This window comes from Notolepis coatsorum, assembly GCF_963971535.1.
Source record: "Notolepis coatsorum genome assembly, chromosome: 5".
Lineage (NCBI taxonomy): Eukaryota > Metazoa > Chordata > Actinopteri > Aulopiformes > Paralepididae > Notolepis > Notolepis coatsorum.
In genome coordinates, this window is record NC_140169.1 from 128,894,194 (window position 1) to 128,911,693 (window position 17,500).

Genomic DNA, 17,500 nt, shown 5'->3' on the forward strand with positions numbered 1-17,500 from the left:
TACTATACTTCATACTTATAGCACATGCATAAGCCTGGTCTCTTTTGAAAGATATATCAGAAGTTTATGATACAATAAAGAAAGATCACTTTTAGTGCTAATGAAATAGAGTAACATAGGTCTGAACTTGAGTTGTATAAAAACTTGTTACTCAAGTTTTTCTGTAGTAGTTAGTAGTCCAGAAGTAGTATTTCCCCCGAGATCCATAGCCTCAAGCCTTATGTAGTACATGTCCAAATTTCATAAAGATCCGTTCAGAAATGAGTGATTAGGAGTGATTTTGGTAAACTGTGTAGAAAAGAAAAGCTCAGTTTTCTCATAGACAAGATTCAAGATTCAAGATTCAAGAGTTTTAATTGTCACGGCATACAGGTATACAATGAAATGCGGCTGGTCTTGCCCGCGACGATGTGCAATACAGTGGTACAACATATAATAGAATCCAATAAAAATACAGTGGTACAACATATTAATAGAATCCAATAAAACAGTGCAATAAACAGGTACATGGTGTGCCATCTCGGTATCTGTACATTAGTATTTACAGAGCATATAGGACATGCTAGTTAGCTTTAGTAGTGCAATACACTGTTCCTGATGTTATACTACTTTAAGTGGCCTTTCCTCTGGCCATAAGTGTGCGTGTGTGCGGCATGAGTGTTAAAGTGGCTGCTAGTGTGTGAGCGTGCTCAGCGTGCGTGTCGTGTATGTACTTGTGTGTGGATAGTTCAGTTTCTGTGTCTCTCAATGTTCATTGTTCAAGGCTCTGATGGCCTGGGGGAAGAAGCTTAGCCTAAGCCTCTCCGTCTTAGTCTCTAGAATTCGCAGGCGTCTGCCTGACCTCAGCAGCTGGAACAGGCTGTTATTGGGGTGGTGGGGGTCTTTCATTATCCTGCAGGCTCTGGATTTGCACCTCTTGTTGTATAGAGCCTGCAGGGGAGGTAGCGCAATACCCGTGGTACGCTCGGCTGAGCGCACCACTCTCTGTAGGGCCTTCTTGTCCTGTGCCGTGCTGTTCCCATACCAGGCAGTGATGTTTCCGGTCAAGATGTTCTCTACAGCTCCTGAGTAGAAGGACTGGAGTATCTTCCCCGATACTCTGAACTTCCTTAACTGTCTCAGGTGGTAGAGGCGCTGCTTCGCTTTCTTTACTACTGTGTCTATGTGTGTTGACCATGTCAGGTCCTCTGAGATGTGGACCCCCAGGTACTTGAAGCTGCTCACCCTGTCCACGGTAGCCCCGTTAATCCTCAGTGGTGTGTGTGTCTCCCGCTGTCCTCTCCTATAATCCACGATCAGCTCCTTGGTTTTACCAATGTTCAGGAGCAGGCTGTTGTCCTGGCACCAACGTTCCAGTACCTCAACCTCCTCCCGGTAGGCCTTCTCGTCGTTGTCCGAGATCAGCCCCACCACCACCGTGTCGTCGGCGAACTTCACAATGGAGTTGGAGCTGAACTTGGCCACACAGTCGTGTGTGTAGAGTGAGTACAGCAGGGGGCTTAGAACACAGCCCTGGGGGGACCCGATGCTCAGGGTGATGGTGTTGGAGGTCTGACCCCCCACCCTGACCGCCTGGGGTCTTTCACTCAGAAAGTCCAGTACCCAGGCGCTCAGGGCGGAGCTCAGGCCTAGCTCGATCAGCTTGTCCACCAGTCTGGTGGGGACTATGGTGTTGAACGCTGAGCTGTAGTCAATGAACAACAGTCTCACATAGCCCCCCTTCTGACGGTCAAGGTGGGAGAGAGTGCTGTGCAGTACCTGGGAGACCGCGTCATCAGTGGACCTGTTTGTCCTGTATGCAAATTGCATAGGGTCCATATCACTGGGGAGAGAGGCACAAATGTGGTCCTTGACCAGCCTCTCGAAACATTTCATGACCACAGAGGTGAGTGCCACCGGTCTGTAATCATTTGGACATGTTGGGGAGGGTTTCTTCGGTACAGGGATGATGGTAGACATCTTGAAGCAGGCAGGGACTACTGACTCCGCCAGGGATTGATTAAATATGGCGGTGAATACCGGGGCAAGCTGGTTTGCACAGGACTTAAGTATGCGTCCTGTTATACCATCTGGGCCTGCAGCCTTCCTGGTGTTCACCTGCATAAATGCTCTTCTCACACTGTGTTCCGACAACGAGAGAGCGCCCCCGCCCCCCCGCGGTTGCCCCCCCCCCTCCACAACAGCCGGTGCGCCAGTGACGTCACTAGCCAGAGGGCTAGCGGCGACACTGTCTACACCGAACCGAGCGTAGAAGGAGTTGAGTTTGTCCGCTAGAGAGGCGTCGTCGCTCCCCATTGAGGGCAATTAATTAATTAATTAATTCTGCGTTTTTTCTCTTCCTGTTTTCGCTCGTGAGTTTTTCACCTAGATCTCTGATTCGTACATCCCCAGCTGGGGTATCATTGAAAGCCACACTCATTGGCTACAACCCTGTCCAATCATTTTCGTGATCACCAGGGATAGTATTTGCGCAATATCGTGTACTTTGCACAAACCTCAAAATCAGCATGTTACTCGAGAACCCGCTGAACGGATTTTGTCAGCCTGAAAGGGCTATTGACAGGCAACAAATGGGGCTTTAATTCTATATTTATATTGTATTAAAGAATATGCACACCCGAGCCACTAGAGGTCACCAAATTGCCGGTGGGCAAATCGTCCTCAAAAGGGCCCTTGCAGCTTAAAGGTCCCATGCATTATAAATGGCCTTTTCCAGTGTTTAGCATTGTTTCCTAGCAATGGGGGATTATATCAATGTGGTCTGTGTCGTTAATTATCATATTGACTCATCAGTCTAGTCTCGAGTTCACGAGATCTTCCCTCGCTCAACTAAGCCGTTCTGATTTGACAGTATTTTGCTGACGTGAATAGGGCACTGATCTGCATAACTAACGCCCCCCTCAACAGCAGAGCGAGTGAAATACTTTCACTTCCTCAAACGGTGCTGACACACATGCATTTTACACACAACCTGGCGCACTGGACAATCTGACCGGCGCGGGGGAAACACACGCATTTTACACACAACCTGACGGCATCCCTGGTAGAGAGAGAGAGAGAGGGACCGTGCACAGGAGTGTGTAAATGTGTGTGCGCAGGGCTGGTGGAGGGACTTCTCCCTGGTAGAGAGAGAGAGAGAGAGACCGCCCTCAGGAGTGTGTAAATGTGTGTGCGCGGGGCTGGTGGAGGCACTTCTCCCTGGTAGAGAGAGAGAGAGAGAGAGAGAGAGAGAGAGAGAGAGAGAGAGAGAGAGAGAGAGAGAGAGAGAGAGAGAGAGAGAGAGAGAGAGAGAGAGAGAGAGAGAGAGAGAGAGAGAGAGACCGCGCTCAGGAGTGTGTAAATGTGTGTGCGCAGGGCTGGTGGAGGGACTTCTCCCTGGTAGAGAGAGAGAGAGAGATACCGCGCTCAGGAGTGTGTAAATGTGTGTGCGCAGGGCTGGTGGAGGACTTCTCCCTGGTAGAGAGAGAGAGAGAGATACCGCGCTCAGGAGTGTGTAAATGTGTGTGCGTGGGGCTGGTGGAGGGACTTCTCCCTGGTAGAGAGAGAAAGAGAGAGAGACCGCGCTCAGGAGTGTGTAAATGTGTGTGCGTGGGGGTGGGGCTGTTGGAGGGACTTCTCCCTGGTGAGAGAGAGAGAGAGAGACCGCGCGTAGGAGTGTGTAAATGTGTGTGCGCGGGGCTGGTGGGGCTTCTCCCTGGGATATCACTGTCAAAATATCTTTGCGCACGCTCCCACGCGCACGCCCGTATTCCGATCCGTACAATAATAATCACAGGGGTATATATTGTCATTTGAAACAAGTTACCAATGCATTGTCCCGTGGGATTATGCCCCCGCGGCAAAATTAATTAGTATCCCCATCAATCTCTCTATCTCTCTCTCTGTGCCAGTCGCAGACTTTGTGGGTTACTGTCACTCAAAGCGCTTATGGGCGGAGCCCAGCACAGACTGAAATCCTGAGGCTGAAAAATGATGCTTTTGAGTACTTGATTAAAAATATAAAACAATGAATTTTTTTGAAAGAAACTTTACATATGTTCCATAGACTCACAGGAATTGTGTAAAGTTGCCCAAATAGTGCAAGGAATAGCAATGCATGTCCCCTTTAAGGTAAGGTGCAAAGGCAAATGAGGTATGAATGTAGTGCAAATCTCTTTAACACTTTCGCGGCCACTGGGATCCGTCTAATCTTACTCTATACGGCCAGCTTATCATAACAACTTTTCATTGTGCGTGAGGCTGTTTGTAGAGCTAAATCTATACTTTATATTATTGCTATCTGTCCATTGTCATTGTCAATTGACACTATAAACATCAATACGTTCCCATTTTATAGCGTTGTGAATATGAACTGTAGAAGCCAAAACTGACATTATTAGAGGTTGTATTGCCATATGATATATTTTATGTATTTGTTTGGATTTATGTATTTATGTTGAGTTCTGCCTGTATAAATTGTGCCTGCCAGCCTGCCAAATTGGGTTTGTGGCATCAGTTCCCGTTGCTCACCAGTAGGTGACATACTTAGCTACTTAAAGGGGAACTCCAACATTTTGGGAAATTAGCTTATTTAACATCTTCCCTGGAGTTAGACCAGAAGATACATACCTTTTTTGTCTCTGTGCGTGCATTTTAGCTTTGGGAATAGACGCTCCGTTAGCATAGCTTAGCTTCATCACTGGAAGTGAGGCAGGACAGTAGCCTTACAGTGCCTTACAGTGTATTGCAAGGTCTGACATTGACCAAATTTGATATGCATGACCTTGGTGGGCTCTAGGTCAACTCCTGAAAAGGGGGTCAATGTCAGACCTTGCAATCAAAAGTTAGGGGGCGCACTGAAATTATGGCAAGGGTTATTAGCCCCCTAACTTTTGATTGCAAAGTCTGACATTGACCCCCTTTTCAGGAGTTGACCTAGAGCCCACCAAGGTCATGCATATCAAGTTTGGTCAATGTCAGACCTTGCAATACACTGTAAGGCACTGTAAGGCTACTGTCCTGCCTCACTTCCAGTGATGAAGCTAAGCTATGCTAACGGAGCGTCTATTCCCAAAGCTAAAATGCACGCACAGAGACAAAAAAGGTATGTATCTTCTTGTCTAACTCCAGGGAAGATGTTAAATAAGCTAATTTCCCAAAATGTTGGAGTTCCCCTTTAATGGGTAAAGGGACTGATGACAGCAGATGTGTTTGGTTACAGTTTTTGACCGTCACGTCACGTCGTCACGGCACGTTATCATTGTTTGGTGAATCGTTTTGTTTGTAGTATAGGAATGTTATGTTGTGCAAGGTAGTACCGTTGGCGTTGCTTCATATCACATGCAAATTGTGCATCGATTATTGTTTCGTGCAACGGACCTTGTGGACATTCTATTTTTGGATCAGACGAGTAGCCTTCACGAGCCACAGACGCGTCAACGTATGTTCTAGCCGGTTTCAGCCTCCTCAGGGCTTTATAGATTTATTGTTTTGTTTAATCAAGTTAGGCCCTTATATGAACTATATACCGCAATGTTCTGGGGTATTTCCTGGAAGGCGAGATACAGAGCGCTAAGCTAATAACGTTAAATCGAATGGCGTTTCGGCTATACACAAACTAGAGCTAAAACTCAAAATGCATATTATCGGTATCATGGTCCGCCATGAATGCATGAAAGGGGGGGGGGGGGGGGGGGGGGGGATGTCGTTTCTGATTATTGATTACCAATAACGGCATTAGCCTCATTAGCCTCATACGCTGATCGGCTGGTTGGCTAACAAAGCAAGGCCCGATCTGGCTGTAATTTACGTGAAAAAGCTCTTACCGTGGGTCGGTTGGATCCCAAAAAGGATGTCCCAGTTATCGATCGCCATCTGGTAGATTGGCTGATGCTATATTCCTTTACTGCATACTGAATTCAGCGAACAAAAAAGTCCACCCATGATGAAAAGAAAAAACACCGGTCTGTAACAGGGAACGAGACAGCGCCCCTACGAGGATCTGGCCGGTAATGCACTTTTCCGAATCCCAAGAGTAGGGTAAATCTGCAGTGCCACTTGTGACATTGAGTAGGATATTACAATGGAATAAAAGCCAAAACAACCTTACCACGTATATATACGTGGTTGGCCTTCAAGCGTTGGATCCGAAACACGTATAATACGTGGTTGGCCACGAATGTGTTACTAGATAGATAAATATAATGTAGTGTTTATATATATATAATGTAAAGAAACACATATATACATATAGAAATAGTATCTAAGGTACATAACAAATTTTTTATAAATAGAGCTAAGAACAACAACAACAATATACTTTATTTATAAAGCACCTTTCATACATGTCATGCAGCTCAAAGTGCTGTACACAAACATATACGCATAAAGCATCACATTAATAAGACAACAGTAATAAAAGTACGGCAATAGGCAAAGCACAGTAAAATAACATTTCAGTAAAAGATCAATACATAAAATAAAATAAAAACACAATAATAAAAACATTTCAATAAGATACTCGTTTTCCCTAAGGCATGGTACACTATTTGTAAGCTAGACTGTATAGGTACGTTTTTGATTTTCCTTTAAAAATGTGTATGGAGCTGGCGTTCCTGATGTGTGTTGGAAGTGTGTTCCATAGTTTTGGGGCATAGTTGGCAAATGCCATACTTCCGATCCTCTTTTGGTTTCTGGGTGTGTCTAATAAACCTGTAGTGGATGACCGTAGCGTTCTTGAGGGCAGATAACTAACTAGGGAATTTGCTATGTATTTTGGGCCTTGCTCATAGCTTTATATGTCAGGAAAAAGACCTTAAAATCAATTCTATGAGTTATTGGCAGCCAGGTGGACTACACAAGCGCTGGTATACAGGATGAGATACAAGAAGATGGCTCAGGGCCATTTGCGCCGGGGGACAGGAGAACCACTCAGAGTACGTTGAAGTAGAGCGGGCATGGTTAGACGTAGGTCAGACTGAAGATGGCATGAAGCAGATCCATGCTGCCCATGCCAGATCCATCCATAGCCCAACTGGAGTGAAGGAAACCAGATATGAATAATAATGAGGACATGACTCAGAATAGGCTTACATGTAATAATAATAATAATAATAATAATAATAATAATAATAATAATAATAATAATAATAATAATAATAATAATAATAATAATAATAATAATAATAATAATAATAATAATAATAATAATAATAATAATAATAATAATAATAATAATAATAATAATAATAATAATAATAATAATAATAATAATATATTATTAATAATAATAATAATAATATATTATTAATAATAATAATATATTATTATTATTAATAATAATAATAATAATAATAATAATAATAATAATAATAATAATAATAATAATAATAATAATAATAATAATAATAATAATAATAATAATAATAATAATAATAATAATAATAATAATAATAATAATAATAATAATAATAATAATAATAATAATAATAATAATAATAATAATAATAATAATAATAATAATAATAATAATAATAATAATAATAATAATAATAATAATAATATATTATTAATAATAATAATAATATATTATTAATAATAATAATAATAATAATAATAATAATAATAATAATAATAATAATAATAATAATAATAATAATAATAATAATAATAATAATAATAATAATAATAATAATAATAATAATAATAATAATAATAATAATAATAATAATAATAATAATAATAATAATAATAATAATAATAATAATAATAATAATAATAATATATTATTAATAATAATAATAATATATTATTATTAATAATAATAATAATAATAATAATAATAATAATAATAATAATAATAATAATAATAATAATAATAATAATAATAATAATAATAATAATAATAATAATAATAATAATAATAATAATAATAATAATAATAATAATAATAATAATAATAATAATAATAATAATAATAATAATAATAATAATAATAATACATTCAATTTGTAGTGCACTTTAAATTTGGAAACCAAATCTCAGAATGCTACAGGGTAAACACATATAGGCTTTAAAAACATAGGCAATTAAAAAACAAGGCATAAAGACATACAAGAAAATGGATAAAACACACAAAAGCAATACAAGGTTAAAACTAAGAGAAGGCTTTTGTGAAGAGGTACGTTTTTAGTCCTCTTTTAAAAGAAACAGTGGTCTGTGGTGCTCTCAGGGAGGGCATTCTACAGGCGAGGAGCAGCAGAAGGCCCGGTCGCCCATGGTGCAGAGGATGTTGGTGTTGGCAGAGCGAAGGTACGAGTGGAGGGTTCTGGGGTGAGGAGATCTTTGATTTGAGTGGATGCACTGATGGGTCAGAAGGGATAGTACATAGAATGTTTGTGTATGAGACGTGCAGTGTTGGAGTATAGTTAACAACATGTAGTTCAGTAGTGTACATGTAGTTTAACTACAATTTGCAGTAATTAGGTGGTATAGTTTAATTAAAATATCAGTAGCTTTGTTAGTTAGTTAACTATGGGTTATGTAGTTTAGGTAGTTAATTACAAAACTACATATTTCTGCTCCCCTCCTTATATCACACCATTGGGTATGGTGAGGTTGTCCTATTCCCAAATCAAACACACACACAGATTCCAGATGCAGATTGTGATAATTTTACACAGCGTAGTTTGGATCTTATAGTTGAACTACTTTTTCAAAATGTTTTTTTGTTTTTGTTTTTCATTGTGAAGTAACTGTAGGTTACGTTTAGAGTAGTTTCCCAACACATACTGTACCTGAATAGAATGTACAGTTTCTACGCCTAATGTACAGTTTCTACGCCTAATGTATATACTCTTTTCTTTCTGGACTCTTTTTGTATCACAAATACAGTACTGTAATTGCAAATCTGGTATGTCATAAATGTATAGATGTAGCAGTACTGTCTATCTGTATGTCATGTATGTCATATATGTTACGATGAATTGGAAATGGGGGACCCTGGTGGAAACAAGACGAAAGTCTTTCTCTGGTCTGCATCCCCTTAACAATTGTATGTATTGAGCTGTACTGCACTGTACCCATTCTGCAATCTGTTAATAAAGTTTTCATTCATTCATTCATTCAGCTGTAAGCTGCTTGGTAAAAGGCTCAGCCTAAGCATAATATTCTATATATTTTCACAACATAATCATAATATTCAAAACCTATTTCTTTTTCATTGAAATTATTATCAACAAATTCGGTGTCTGTGTCAAATCACTATTTTCCATGTGGCCTTGACTTAGATTACTAAAATGTACAGATTTACTAAACCCAAATACGTAGAAATTGTGATGCACGCTTTTATCCAAAAGGGGGCGCCTTTGCATTGAAAATACTAATAGTACCTATACCTTGTAGAGCAAAAAAACAAAAAACGAGGATTCAGCACAGCACAAATATCTCACTGAATGTTAGCACAACACAGGGAACAAGGTACAACACACGAAGGAACAAACCAATCACAGGACAGCATGGGTTTTTAGCATGACCTCTGAACTCACACAGTGGATGGAGTCATTTACAAGTGGGATCGAAGTAGGCAGCCTAAATTAGGTATAGATAAGCCTACATTAAAGAGACACTTCACCAAAAACAATGCTGATTTATTTGACACATGATCTCACACACATCTCTGACTCCCTAAGCAGTTTTGCACACATTAATTTAGTTTGACAGTTATTGAGAGTAAATGTGTTTGAATATGGCCCCCAGTGATGTCATTGGGGACATACAATATTCATGTTGTGTTAATTACAGCTAAATTAAATGATGTAGCAATAGGGACTGCATTTCATTGAGCTGTAATTAACAGAACACAATGATTAAATGTCCCAATTCAAACTAATTTACTCTCAATAACAGTCTAAATGAATGCACAACATGTTTAGAGCTTTGGGGTGTGCATGTGTGAGATATATTGTTTTAACCGAATAGCAGGCTGTTCTCTATCAGATCTATACTATATAGCTCCAGAAGATCAGTCTGGTATAGGCAGAGAAAGCAAATATGCGGGATTTGAAGTAAGATGTGAAACATTTAGGGTCAGGCTTCCAAAACGGCTAAAGTATATCTTCTGTGCCGTGCCCACTGGGGTTGAACGGCAGACCTCAGTTATTATGCTGAATAAGGAAAACGATGTCTCTGTTGCTATAGGCTGCGGCCTCATGGCTTCTGCCCGCCAGCTGTCGCTCCCAAAGGTGTGGACAGCATAGCTATTGCGAGCGTTCAAGCTCAACGCACCAAAGTCAATGCAAACCAAAGTGGCATCGAACCACTTAAAATGGTCTAGGCCATGTGTGTCGTTGAAGTATAGGCCTATAACTTAAACACATTCAAAACACAAACATTGTCGTTTTTAGACTGGGAAGGTCGCAGGAGGTCACAATGATCAAGATGAGGGGGGGGGGGGGGGGCAGGCACATTAAATGGGAGCTCAAATACCAAAAAGTGTCCTGCATGCTTTCAGAAAAACAAATGAATTAAACATTCATCTTATTCTACGAATCACTTCATTTGGGGGAATTAAAATCATGCGCAAATATAGCCTGTTACCCACGTCGTCTTGTATCTCAATCCACGCCCACACGTCCACAATTGCACCTAAAATAGCGCATGCGGGTATAGCTTTGGCCATGCAATAGCATGACGAACTTGCCTTTAAAAGTGCAGCCATGGGCCATGGCACCAAAGCCGTGGAAATGATGCGGGAGAGCAATTACCATTAAGCCTTAACCAGCAAGCTTATTCTGGAGAACATTTAAGAGGACGGACATCATAGGAAATATCAAAAATATATAGCCTACATAATGTAAAATAATAGGCTAGAGCCTATAAACTATGTTTTCCATATGAATGATATGTCAGCATAGGTTATATGTTTAATATGTTAGTTTAAATTAAGAAGAGTTGTTAAATTATGACGAATATATAGGCTGACGAAGCAATTCTTCGGTGCATGGGTTTTGCTTTGGTAAACCCCAGATATCATATAATGCGGATGTATAACCAACAATATACTGCGAATACACCCCCTTTTCACTTTAGACCAGACAAGAATTATGGTTATAAAGCTTTCAAATTGCATATGGATCACACACAAATAATATATAGACCAACAAATCACAATTATAATAACCATTATAGGCCTAATTAAAATATATCTAATTCAAGTGGTCTTTAAAGTGATTTATTTCCATGTCTAAGTGCACGTTATTGTGGTAATTCCGCCTAAAATGATGGGTGTTGAGAATTAGACGTCTGAATATTTCCAAAGTAAATTAACGTAACCTCCCTTTTTTTTTATATGCAATAAATAAAGTGATTTGAACATCCTTTGTCGACATTTAGGCTAGTTGTCTTTTTGCAGGCCACATTTGGGCTATCTAGGCTGTGGAATGCTGAAATAATTGACTGAAAAGGGTCGAGGTGCATGTGTTAGTCCTCCCACTGACAAAGGCCTTCTTGACAAATGAACGTTCAACTCCATGAACAGGAAAGGATTCTGTGGAGGGTATAGTATAGAAGACGATGACAAGCGGGTAACACGCACACGGGAGGAGGAGGAGGAGACCAATGAGCAGAACGCTTCAAACGGGATTGACGTAGGCTATAGGGACGGCTCAAATGAATCCGCGCACACTTCGGCTTTTAGGATGGACATATTTCCTCTTATGACAACGATCACCGCAGTCGCCTTGTCCAACCGCGTCGTCGTCGTGAAAGACATTTGCAGAAATTAAAATCCTGCTTTAGGGTTTAAAGAGGTTTACTATTCCCTTCTTCATCTCACGCAGAGGCAAATGCGTTTGGACCAAAGGTTGGTATCTAAAGGAACCGGTGGTAATGGGTAAGTAGGCTATAATACACATTATATTTTGCATCATTCATCTGCTGGGGCGAAATGGCGTGCATGGTGGAGAGTCTTAATTTACCACATATGGCTATAGCTATAAGAAATCAGATGTCTACATTTTGGGCGATAATTATTCGTATATGTTATTATGTATTATATGAATATTATATATAGTATACTAGACATATAGAACGACCACAGCCTATCGTGGGATATTGCCTTGGTGTGTGATATATTTCATGTAGAGTCTCTAGCCTATTGGTGCAATAGCGCTGTCAGGTATGTTGACATATTGCTATTGACGCAGGTTATATTTTTCATTTTTCGCAGACCAAACGTATGGAGAAGTTAACCAACTCGGCGGGGTGTTCGTCAATGGTCGACCTCTTCCCAACGCGATTCGGATCAGAATTGTGGAATTGGCGCAGCTTGGAATACGTCCCTGTGACATCAGTAGACAACTTCGTGTTTCTCACGGGTGTGTAAGCAAGATCCTAGCAAGGTACAACGAGACCGGTTCCATTTTGCCCGGCGCAATAGGTGGAAGTAAGCCCCGAGTCACGACACCAAACGTGGTGAAGAGCATACGGGATTACAAACAAGGAGACCCTGGAATATTCGCGTGGGAAATCCGAGACAGACTTCTGGCAGACGGAGTTTGTGATAAATATAACGTCCCTTCTGTTAGTTCCATAAGTCGTATTTTAAGAAACAAAATAGGAACACTTTCCCAACCGATGCAATATGAGAACAGCAAACCGACTCCTACACAACTTTCTTATAATCACATATACCCCTACTCGTACCCAGGGATGTCGCCAAATGGGACTAAGATGGGCAGCGGTCCTGGAGGGCCCGTCTCAGCGGGCCATGTCAGCCTCTCCCGGGCCTGGCCTTCTGTCCACACAGTCAGCAACATCCTCGGTATCCGAGCCTTTATGGACCCGACAGGTTGGTAGAAACATTTACTGTATGCATGAATCATCTTGCGACCAATCACATCTGAAGTGGCACACTTGATGCCCTCTTGGTGACGTGCATTAACATTCAACTTTTACGCATATGGCTTTTGTGTAAAATTATTCAACTTTTTTTTCTTTGCTAAACTGAAATTAATTAGGATATTTGAGCTTTTAATGTGGTGATACATTACACATATAATACACATCCATATAGAGTCTTCAAAATACATAACCCCCTCGTAATTAATTTCAAAACCATGTTATAGGTGACATTGTGCTATATACTCTCGGAACCATATTATATTACTCAACTATTATTGTACATTATTGTACAATGAGCTGATGTGTTACTTAGTCCGCCAGAATATATGATTAGCTTGTTTCTCGGTCTGAAATAAAGGTATTTCGTGATAGCATTGTCAAATATAGGCACCGAGTGCAGGGCATGCAGAGTATATAGGCCGAGGTTCGGCATGTTTATCCTAGAATCTCCCTTAAAATGTCCTCAAATGGAAAACATCTGTTTATCATAAAATGCTGTACATGCCAGTCTGTCTGCGCGAGAGGAATTCTCACAGAGCCTGAACGCAACGGACAGTTTCCCAAAAAGAGCTATTGGGATGGTTTAAACTCTAATAAAAACATAATCGGATTTTACCTGCATGGTTCTGATTTTCTGTGAATGTATTTTTTACAGCGATAGCTGGAACCGACGGGTACACCCAAAAAATGGAGGATTGGGCGAACATGAACAGGGCGACCTTTTCCTCTGCACACGGTGTCAACGGAATAGAGAAATCTTCCACGGAGGCAGCAGACATCAAGTATCCCCAGGTAGTGTATTTGTACCTAAATAAATAAATACGGACAACTAAAGATAGCACACCCCTCTCTCTTCCATATCCACAGGTCGTTAAATAATCGTTACACATTTGAAAGTGTCCACATATATAGCTCAGAAAGGCTGTATTATTTCACAGAATAAATTAGTCACCATCAGTCTGCAATTTAAACTCAATAGACGATGCTGTAAATAGCATCAATATAGTATATGGCTTATATTTGTAATAATTATTAGTTAAGGATGCTCTAAGGATGTTGTCGCAGCCCTATACAAGTTATAGACAGGAAGTGGTGCAGAAACCCTGAGATACGTTTTTATTGTATTTTTATTTGTATTATTAACATTTCCTTCACTTTTCTTCCTTTTCCATAGTCTTCATCAAACCTTTCCAGTTATGTCCCGTGTGCATATTCTCCCCCAAACCAATACGGGATGTATGGTGGCCCGACAGGCAACTACATGGCAGCTGCAGGTCACCACTGGCAATCACAGAACTCGAGCCTGGTCCATCAAAACAGTGCGACACAGATGCAAGGTGGAGACATACATTCTGCAATGTCCTTCAAGCAGGGTAAGTAAGTCCGTTTGTACGCATCATAGACCACCGCGACACTTTCGGTATTTTGAGCTCATGGGAGAGAGCGGGGGTCGGCCGTAGCTACAACCATGCACTTAGGTCAAGGTTCTAATCAACATTCATTCATTTGAGCCCCTAGCGCTCTCTCCCCCCCCCCCTTCCCCCCCACGAGCTCCATGTAACGCGGAAGTGCAGTGGTCTATTCCTCCACCCCCCCCCCCGCTCCCTCCCCCCTCCCCCTCACGAGCTCCATGTAACGCGGAAGTGCAGTGGTCTATAATAGGCCTATACTTGTCACGAATCTACCACCGACTAGCTCGACAGTCAAATAGGACGAGGAAAAACAAAGACAGACTCATTATGGTGATTCATATTGGGTGAATTATTTAATTAAAACGCCTTCAACAGTCCAGTTCTGTCGGAGGAAAAGATAGCACTGGAATGATTTACATTCTAGATTTCAATGGATTAAGCAATTTCACTGGCTCATATACACACATTTGTTTCATTACTTGGTGAGATTATCGCATTATAAAAAATAAAATAAAAACTTGCATGGCCAAAATTGTCGATAATTTCGTTATATCACTTATATGATTTGAGGCCTATATGTCCACATTGACAGGCCTGTTATTTCGAGTGTTTTTAAGCTGACTGATAACACAAATCTACGTTTCTTTATGACATTTTCAAGACAAGCACACCTGTGGCATTCAACAGTATAGGCATACACACTCCTACGCAGAGCTGCCCATACGCTCGTCACCGCCTGCAAACAGCTCTGCCCCAAGTGACCTATTACTGTAACAAAAACGGACCTCCGCGTATTTGGAAAGAAAATACGGCCATAACTTTCATGTATACATAGTATTACAAATAACCATTAAGCTTGTAACAGTATAGCAGTTATGCAGTGATATAGTTATCAGAAAAGTAAACAGATATTTATGCGTAAGGATTCAAGAAACCATGGAGCCTTTATGGCTGCGTTCATCGTCGTTTCCACAGTATAAACATGGCTGCATATACGAACGAAGTGAAATTATTTACCTTTTCCCCCCCAACTATTTCAGTTCTTATTTATAACATCGACTAAAAAGGATAAGAGGACAATTAATATAATATATATTATGTACATATTAGTATAATATAAGGGGACATTATACGAGTAGCCTATGCACCGGCTATTACTTCCTTTTTGGCAGATATGACAGTGGAACGTCGTCCAACTTTCTAGTGTGAGATTTATTGGCTATATAGAGCGGTGTCGGTTGGGACAAGGGACAGTTGGGGCGGTGTTATAGATGTTATGTTCCTTATTTTATCCACAATATTATAATTTACCGCGTTTTATATGTGTTTTGCCTGTACTGTTATTTTCTTCTACTGTGTTTTGTTATACCACATCTGCACTATATCCCTACCTATAAGATTTGCACTATACATCCCTACCTCATTTTGCATTATTGCATTTTGGTTGCATTTTGTACGTTTTTTTTTTTTTTTTAACTTTATGAAGCACAATCTCAGGGGGCTCAGCAGCATTTCACTGTAATGTACATTATATGTGACAAATAAAACAAAACTTGAACTTGAACATATAGAAATACAGCTGGGAAGCATGTCTATCATTGATGCTGTTATAGCTAAAAGTGCAACATGTGCTCTGCATGGGATATGGTTCGGTTGGGACAGTTACCCGGGGTCGGTTGGGACAGCATTGTGACTATTGAAAACTAGACACGATTGAAGGCTAATCAACTATTGTTTATATTGATTAAGACTATAGCCGACTCACCTGATTTGGAATGTGATTATAATTATGGTAATATAGATCCAGCTGATAAGAGTCACTGAAATTAAGACTCAAAGACAACCACATTTCATGTCTCACTATTTTACATAAAGATATACTGTATGAAATGATGTCTTTATGTAAATTCGTTTTTCAAAGGAATATGTCAACGAGTTATTATATAGTTAGATGTATTGTCCCACTCCCAACCGACCCGGTGAGGCGGAATTCTATATAGGAAAATGCACTTTTGTGCCTTTCACGTTTGAGTTGGGCTCTATTAAAAACGTAACCAATTATTAGCAGACACCTATATCTGTTCAGGGATAAATAATTGTCATTCCTGTTCAAGCAGTCTTTGAGTAATGGAAGCCTAATTATTTCGTATTTCGTGTCGATACAAAAGTGTCCCATACTCCCAACCAGTGGTGCGTTCCTGAAATCAACTGGGATTGCACTCGCTATATTTGCATATCAATAGAGCCGGTCGTCAGGTGTGTTAAATACCAAGTAGTATCAAGTAATATTGCTAATTTAATTCGTATTGCCTTATGAATGATGATGATGAATATGATGATGCATATGATGCATAATGATGATGATGATGACAAATATTTTTCTCTGTCTGTCCCGCTATGTGTTTTTCTGCAGGCGACAGAAAGCCCATGAGCAAACACCACGAAGCGCTGAGCGGCATGCACGGCCTCTCTCTCCCCACTACAGCGTCGTAACCAACTGGTAATCAGGTCCAGTTAGCGGAAAGCAGTAGATAAATAAACCGTTTTAACAATTAGGCTACCGACAAGTGACTGACATTTTTTATAGCGTGTTGCAAAGGCAGATTTTTATCGAATGATGCAATGGGTGTTGTCGATTGCTGAGGTTGTATTTTGTTTCATTGTTAACTGAAATGGTTCGTTTTCAGGCTCTGTAGGTCTGTATTTGTTTAATGAAAGTGAGCGACTAAAATATGAGCATTGGGATTTCTTTTATATAGCCTATACCCGCAAAACTGTAATTATTATTATTATTATTATTTTTGTATAGCTATGCTTAATAAAGGCATGCAAAACTAAATGTGTCTCATATGTCAGCGTGCGTGTTCAACAATGAGATGATCTCTTCGACATCAAAGGATCAAAACAAATGATGATGATGATGATGATGATGATGATGATGATGATGATAATAATAATAATAATATTAATAATAATAAGAGATCAAACACAACATTTCTAATTCAACAAATTACATATAGAATAGTATGATTACAACATATTCGGGATAATTATTTAATATTTTGTACAATTGGAATTTGGAAACTATTTGTATGCCTGGCTTCTTTCCTTTAATGGCTTCAAAGGATTAACTCATATCTTTCTTTACTGAGAGTTTTTGAATGAATGATGCTTTGCACTTTTTGCCGCCTATATGATATTATCTCTGC

At 39.9% G+C, this 17,500-nt stretch overlaps 1 protein-coding gene across 2 annotated transcripts; it reads left to right on the forward strand.

Moving 5' to 3' along the window:
- Positions 1–11,559: 11,559 nt before the first annotated feature.
- LOC311227991 (paired box protein Pax-1-like) lies at positions 11,560–17,130 on the forward strand. Of its 2 annotated transcripts, none has more exons than XM_084313876.1 (5): positions 11,560–11,869; positions 12,206–12,826; positions 13,535–13,671; positions 14,054–14,252; positions 16,705–17,130. In XM_084313876.1, exons 1-5 carry the CDS (start codon positions 11,866–11,868, stop codon positions 16,782–16,784), a joined length of 1,041 nt encoding a protein of 346 aa, XP_084170002.1. In that variant the 5' UTR covers positions 11,560–11,865; the 3' UTR covers positions 16,785–17,130. The 2 variants fall into 2 exon arrangements, with proteins under 2 accessions (XP_084170002.1, XP_084170003.1); XM_084313877.1 differs by lacking the exon at positions 11,560–11,869 and having other exon boundaries at positions 12,422–12,558; positions 12,686–12,826.
- The last annotated feature ends 370 nt before the right edge of the window (positions 17,131–17,500 follow it).